The 7,412-nt window shown below is 61.4% G+C and overlaps 1 protein-coding gene across 1 annotated transcript; it reads right to left on the reverse strand.

Annotated features, from left to right (window-relative positions):
* Positions 1-78: 78 nt before the first annotated feature.
* LOC102441114 (protein argonaute-2-like) lies at positions 79-6,621 on the reverse strand. The gene is made up of 3 exons (XM_006109089.3): positions 6,404-6,621; positions 1,645-1,765; positions 79-302 (listed from the first exon to the last, which is right to left on the reverse strand). Exons 1-3 carry the CDS (start codon positions 6,478-6,480, stop codon positions 117-119), a joined length of 384 nt encoding a protein of 127 aa, XP_006109151.1. The 5' UTR covers positions 6,481-6,621; the 3' UTR covers positions 79-116.
* Between the last annotated feature and the right edge of the window lie 791 nt (positions 6,622-7,412).

Consider the following 7,412-nt stretch of genomic DNA (forward strand, 5'->3'; position numbering starts at 1 on the left):
AATCTCTTTCACATTAAAATGTCCCCCCGTTAGCACTGCTGGGCTTGCTACGATGCAAATGCACACGACGGTCCCAGGGGACCGGGGCCAGCTCCCCGCGCCCACCGCGGCGGGCCTCACCTCATGGACGGCAGGTGCCTCATGACCACGTCGAGGGCCTGGATCGTCTCGAAGGGGACGCTGGGCAGCCGCCCCGAAAGTGCATCGTGTAACGCCTGCAAGCTCACGCAGGACACCCACTTGATGGACACCTTGAAGATGCGGTCCTTCCCTTCGCCCGGCAGCGTGACCTCCAGCTCCACCTGGGGGCCCAGAGCGCAGGTCATCCACGCGGCCCCCGCCCCACGTCAGAGGGGGTCACGCTCGGCCGGGGTCGGGTCGGCTCCTCAGGGAGTGCGTCCCCGGAAGAGGCAGGGCGGCCTGCGGGGGCCCTGGGAGTTCTGTCCCCAACGGAAACAACGGCGGCGGCGAGCTCTGCAGGGACCGAGTCACGAGGAGAAACCCTCCCCAGACGGACGTGTGGGCGTGGAATCCGACCTGCCCGCCCGGCTCAGTGGTTGAGCGTCGACCTAGGAACCACTGATGCTTCTCTCTCCCTCTCCCTTCTCCCTGAAACCAATATAAATATATATATTTCTTAAGAGAGGAACCCGACCTATTTCACCCCGAGCTGTGCTGCCAACTTCTATGGGGGCATGTCTCACATTCGAACAGCGGGGGGACTCCCCCCCCGAAGGAAAGTGCTCCTGAGCCCCTGGCGCAGCGATGCACACGCAGACGAGACTGAAGGGCTCCGTGCAGCTTTCCTTCTCACACTTTAACCAAAAACAAGTGTCCAGTCAAACTCGAAGCTCTCATCAATGAGTCTTGTTGGTTTGCAGGGGTGCCTCCCGCGCTGGCGGGCAGGGACCTGGCACCCAAGTGGGGACACCGGGCCATCGCCCCGTGCCAGGGGTGCCCGTGCTATCCGAGCCACCAGCCTTCGGCAAGGAGCCTTATCAGGAGGCGCCCTGGCCCAACGCCTCTCCTCTTATCGGGCACAGCCCCGCCGGAGCCGGAGCCGCCCACGGGTGCAGGAGCTGTCTCCTTAGGGTGACCACTAAATGCACAGCAAACACTGCGAGCCGGCCGGGCGCACGGACTGCGGGCAGCAGGTGAGGCCTCCGCGCTGAGCCGCCCCCGCGGGGACACCTTCTAGGCGGGACTTCACCATTTTTTAAACAGCCACTGGCCCCGGAGCAGGACACAGACAGGAAGAGAGGGCGGCTGTGAGCACGCAGGCCTCCCGTGTCTGTCACTCCAGGTGAACCACTGGCTACAGGCGAAAGTCAGCCTTGTTTTACTGCCACGGACACGGACACACACACGCACGAGCACGCGCACGCACACGCACACGCACACGCCGACAGCCGTGCGGGCACCTCTCCTCAGGCGTCACCACCCCTGGGGCCCCCGGCTCCTGTCGCACCCCCGGTGGCACCTGCAGCGTGGGTCTGTCTCACACGGGAAAGCCCAGTGGTTTCAAGACCTCAACTCCTGTCTCCCAGGGCCCCGGGCGGCGTCCTGAGGGCCAGCGCGCTCCCCCGGGGGACGGCTCCCGCACAGCCGGCCACACGCGGGGCCCAGGCCCTGCCCGGGACTCACCTTCTCCCGCCCGATCGGAAGGGGCATCGCTGTGTAGAGGTTCTTCCTCCCGTCGAACACTGGCTTCCGATCCCCGAAGATCTGAGTTTTAAAGTGCTGGACCATGTGCTCCACTATTTCCCTGCAACAGGACAGACGCGAGCGAAATGTCAACAAGAGCGGACAAGAGGCGCAGGCGCCACACCCTCCGGCCTCGGCTCATCAGGAACGTGAGGCCCCCGGCCCCCCGGCCCCGCAGGAGCGCCCGGCACCATCCCGGTGCGACCTCTCCGTCGGGCTCCGGGACAAGGACCCCGAGTCAGCCTGACCAGCGGCCCAGGCACCACCCGCACCCGAGGGCCCGACGTGGGTGCTGCCTGTCCTCAGGCCTCACAGCAGCACCCCCAGTTCACAGGAGCTGCTCCGCCAAGTGCCCCCGGGCACCACGGCCACGTGAGAGCCACGCCCCTCGGAAGCACCGACCGGCGGGGGCAGGAGGAGCAGGGCCACGCAGGCACGTCTGCCAGCAGCTCAGGGCCGTTGGCGGCACCGCAGTTCAACTCACGACTACCTGACGCTCGCACACAGTGCCTAGCAAAGTACAGACAGGATGACCATGACCCCTGCCTGACCCTGCGGTCCTCCGGGCAGACATGCGAAGGACGGATAGCGAGTGGCCGGCAGGAGGCCCAGCTCCCGGATGTGGCAAAGGGGAGACGAATCACGCTGGGGCCTGAGCCCGGGCGGGGGGGCCCTAAGGCTTCCAGCCCTGCCCATCAGGAAGCAAGCTCTGCTCAGGCTTCTCTCCGTCCCCAGAAAGCGCGGACAGCCGGCCTGCCCAGCTCTGCCCGCCGACCTTCACGGCCAACCACAGGGACCCAGCAGTCCTGCCCGGACACCCCGTGCCCAGGAGTCCCCGGGGCGGACGGAGCCTCTCCATGCATCTCCTCTGACGGCGCCACAGAGAACGCACCAGGCCTCCCGGCCTCTGACACCACCTGGGAGATCACAGCCCGGGCAGCGCAAAGCGAGGGCCTCCACCCAGCGCCACCCCGTCCCTCCCCACAGCGGCGTCCCTCCGCCACCGCCCCTGCGCTTCCGTGTGCCACTGGCCACCACGCGCCTCTCCCGGCCCCGGGCTCCCCGAGCCTCAAGGCCCATCTTCATGGCCAAGGCGTCCGTCGCCTCAAGGTCAGGTGGCTCCGCTGGGAGTTCCACCCACATTCAGGGAACAGGTCACCCCACCAAGCCCGCGTGCACCGTGAGCAGAATGGAGAGGGCGCCGCCCCAACCATTCTCTGAGGCTAGCAAAGCTTTCATTGTTTTAAAATATATTTTTATTGATTCCAGAGAGGGAGGGAGACGGAGAGGGAGAGAAACATCAATGAGGAGAGAGAATCACTGATCCGCTGCCTCCTGCACGCCCCACTGGGGATTGAGCCTGTAACCTGGGCACGTGCCCTGACCGGGAATCGGACCATGACCTCCTGGTTCATAGGTCGATGCTCAATCACTGAGCCACGCCGGCCGGGCAAGGCTAGCGAAGCTTTTATCTCAACGCCCGACAAGGTGATCATGGGCCAATCTCACTGATAAACACAGATGTAGAAACAAAGCAGTAACAAGAGGAATCCAGCAACACGTCAATAATAATACAACGTGTCAAGGTTGGGCAGACGCCAGGAATGAAAGGTCGGTTTAAAGGATGAAAGTAATTATGTGTAACAAATTACAGACTTAAGTAACAGGCAGCTATAGACCTTCTGGAGGGAAGCAGAAGAGAAAAAGCTGTAAGAAGCGGGGCAGACAGGAGGTCTCAGCCCATAAACAGTCTCCCTGTGAAAGAAAAGATGAACTGGACGATGGAAAAATCAAGCGTCTTTCTCTGAAGACACCTTCACTTACGAAAGGAAAAGGCAGGCCGCTGCCTGGGAGAAACCGGCAAAAACCACCCACCAAGGACTCGACCGGCTACAGGTCAGAGACGACAGCGGCTGCTGGGTGGGCAGAATCGAGAGCCCGGGCGACCGTGGCCCCGCGGACATTTCATTGACGACAGAAGCAGCAGGAGAGAGAAGAGCTGAGGCAGCGAGGTTCCTGGTACTCAGAGCAACAAGCTGGAGCCCGTGCACCTGAGACAACACCTGCTATGGGCCAGCTGCCCACACCCGACCGCGGGCAGGAGGCACCGGGACGCCCAGGTCCAGCGGGCAGGCTCCCCGGGCTCAGGGAACAGCTGTTCCAAGGGGACTCTTCTCAACCATGACAGCCTAGCACCCCGATGGTGGCACCATCCTCTTGGCCTTGGCGCAGCCTCTGGGGGACTCTGCCCAGTGTCTCCAGGGCACACTGCCCCGTAGGGAGCACAGTGTGGAGGGGAGGGGAGGGGTGTCCGGAGCTGGCCTGGCAGCCGCACCCCAGGGGACAGCCCAGCCTGAATCCAGTCCTCGCCGCGGCCTCCCACTCCAGCCTCAGCCTCCCTCGGCCTGTGCTGACCTGCAGCCCGCTGCCGCCGGTCTGGCCCCTCCTCCCCACCACTCACCCAGCCCAGCGCCCATCCCCACGGGGAGGTTCCCTAAAGGTGGCAGGAGCCGCCCAGTCGGGTGTCAGCACAAACACGCCCACATTTTCCTGTACTGTTCTGACTGTAATTGCGGCAGGGCCTTAGCCGAACTGCACCACAATCAATCCTACATAATAAAGAGCTGATACGCAAATGGTCGTCACACCCTTGTGCCAGGGCTGGGCGACCTGAGGCCGCACCCCCCACCCCGGCTGGGGGACCTGAGGCTGCGCCCCCCGCCCTGCGGGGCTTGACGGGGGTGGGGCCGGCTGGGTCTGGGCCTTGCACGATTTCAAGGTGCGTGTGGGTGGGTGGCGACATGACTCAGGGTCCCGCGGCGCGCCCCAGACTCTGACAGGAGGGAGATTTTCACACACATTTTACTAATTTTTTTTCATCTCTGACACTTCTATTATAGAGAAAGGGCAAACAGCAATATTAAAATATTTCCTCTAATTAATTCCCTTTTAATGTGCACGAATTTTGTGCACCGGACCACTAGTAGTAAAATAAAAAACCCCAGACGCTCACACACTTAACCAGGCGGCAACTCCCAGGCTCGGCACCCGGGGGCAGCAGGACACGTGGGACACGGCTGGTGGTGGCCACGGAGGTGCCGCCCAGGGCCCGCCTTTGCTACTTTCTGTCTGACTCGAGGGAATTTCTAGTGGGTAACTTTCAAACCCAACGAGGGGGGGCGGGGGGGAAAGACACCCCGCTTTAATCACCGCCAACCGCTTCCGTCGCCAGATAACACAGCCTCAGGCAGACCTGTTTTCATAAAAGGGCGCTCCTTGCGCGCTGTGGTTGGCGGCACAATCAGACCCACCGCCCGTCCCATCAGCCCCGGGAAGTGCTGCCTCCGTGCCCTCCACCAGCGCCGAGTGTCCTGACCGGACTCTCACACACAAACCAACAAGCCCCCAATAAATCCAACAACTTATGTGAGATGGACAGACTCCTTAAAAGACACAAACTACCAAACCTAATACAGAAAGAAATGAAAAAACAAAAACAAAACGGAATCGTCTAATATCTGATAAAGAAATCAAACTGTTGCCCGGCTGGCGTGGCTCAGTGGCTGAGCGTCAACCCAGGAGCCAGGAGGTCACGGTTTGATTCCTGGTCAGGGCACATGCCCAGGTTGTGGGCTCGATCCCCTGTAGGGGGCGTGCAGGAGGCAGCTGATCAATGATTCTCTCTCATCATGGATGTTTCTTTCTCACTCTCCCCCTCGCTCTCCCTTACTCTGTGAAAACAATAAAAACATATTTTAAAATATACAATTTGGTGGTTTTAGCAGATTAGAGAGTTCTGTAGCCATCAGCACCATGTAAGTTTTGAACACCTTCATCACCCAGAAACCCCATACTCATTAGCAGTCACTCCCACCCCTTCTAGAGAAATGAAATGTTAAAATACAACTTAGAGCAACAACATAACACCCTGAAGAACAAATGAGGCCCTCGAGCTGCACATTATGAAGAACTGCGAAGAGAAACTACGGCAGCCGCCTGTCGGGAACGTGCTGCTTATGGACTGAAGACTCCGTGGCAATCCCCCCAAATTTAACTATAGATCAAAGCACCCAGTACCAGCGCCCAGAGCTGCCTGGTAGCTCATGAACATAAACCGGTCCCCCCGAAGGTGACAGGCCGAGCAGCGCAGAAGGAAGCGCTCTGTAGCAGACCCTCACCTCACACCGTACAAACCATCATTTCAAGATGGACCGAGAGCTAAATACACAAGCCACTCTCTCTAAAATCAATGGAAAAACATCCTCAGGTGAGGATTAAAAAAGAACAATAAATAGATAAATAAATGAAATGATGAACTGTTCATGTCAGAGGGTCCTGAGCAATAAAACAAGAAGCTCCTAACACAAGGATGCCGGTCCCCCTAGAAACACGGGCCGGGAGCGGATGGACAAGGGGCCGAGCCCGCGGTGACACGGCTCGGGCACGACCTCAGAGTGCAGGGCCGACGGGCAGGGGCGGGCACCGCTCTGGGGGCGGGCACCTGTGTGCATCTGGACGCGCACTTCACTGCACCCCGAGACAAAACCGCCTTCCACAGCATCCACGCGACGGGAAGGAACTTCTGGGGGAGGAGGTGGGAGGCCCCGCTGGACCGAGCTGACCAGCACCTGTGTCTGCGGCAAAGTTCGCACCGACCGACCGACCGACCGACCGACCCGTCCTGAGGAGGACACGGTACCTGTTCACTCTCCGCGGGCATTTCTCTGGCTTGATATCCAACTCGTAGTGATAGATGTCGATTTTCGGAATGTCCATTTCAAAGAAGTTGGCCTGTAACTTGATTGTTCTCCCCGAGGTCCCGAAGTCGGGTCTGGGCGGAGGCTTGAAGGCATATCCTTGGATGGGGGGCGGTGGCGGCGCCGGAGGCGCGAGCACTGCAAGGCAAAGGGGTCACGTCACGCGGGAACGGGAACGGGAACGGGAACGGGAACGGGAACGGGAACGGGAACGGGAACGGGAACGGGAACGGGCGGCTCCCTGAAGCAGGTGGTGGCTGGGCCTGGCTGGGCCATCCTCCCCCTCCCTGGACCCCACGCCCACTGCCCCCCCCCCCCCCGGCCTCCCCTGGCTCTGCCCAAACCCCTGAAATGTTGCGTTTTCCCTGCTGAGCGCTCACAGCCCACAGCCCCGCACCCACAGCCCCTCCTGCCATCACAGCTGGTCTGCCCACCGCCAAGACCCTTCCCACCTCATCCACGGCCGCTGCACGACCCTCGTCACCGTCCATCTGACTGTCCCTCAGTCACCGTCCCACCCCCCTCCGCCCAGAGCTCTCTGCTTCCAGGCCGTGTCTGAGTCACCTGCCCAGCGCCTCCGTGGCTCCCCAGCACCACTCGACACCTCGGCTCCTGCAAGTCCCCACAACCTGGCCCGGCCTCACCCCCCACGGCCCAGACCCAGGCCCTGTCCACGGTCCCGGTCCTGACGGGGGCCCATCCGCTCCTCACAGCGCCGGCTCCGTCCCTCCCTCGCGTGCCCAGTGCAGGCGTGCCAGCCTGTGCTGCCGCCACAATTGAGGTGCCTGGCTCCCCAGTGGGAACATGAGCATCTCCGAGGGTCTGAGAGCACGTGACACACAGTAGGAGCGCAGGCCCCTCGATCCCCCTCGCTTACCCGCGAGGACACCGACACTCAGACGGCGAGGAGAGGTGAGTCACACGGAGCCTGCCCTCCACTGTGGCCCCCGC

The sequence above is a fragment of the Myotis lucifugus genome, unplaced genomic scaffold (assembly GCF_000147115.1).
Source record: "Myotis lucifugus unplaced genomic scaffold, Myoluc2.0 scaffold_5716, whole genome shotgun sequence".
Taxonomy (NCBI): domain Eukaryota; kingdom Metazoa; phylum Chordata; class Mammalia; order Chiroptera; family Vespertilionidae; genus Myotis; species Myotis lucifugus.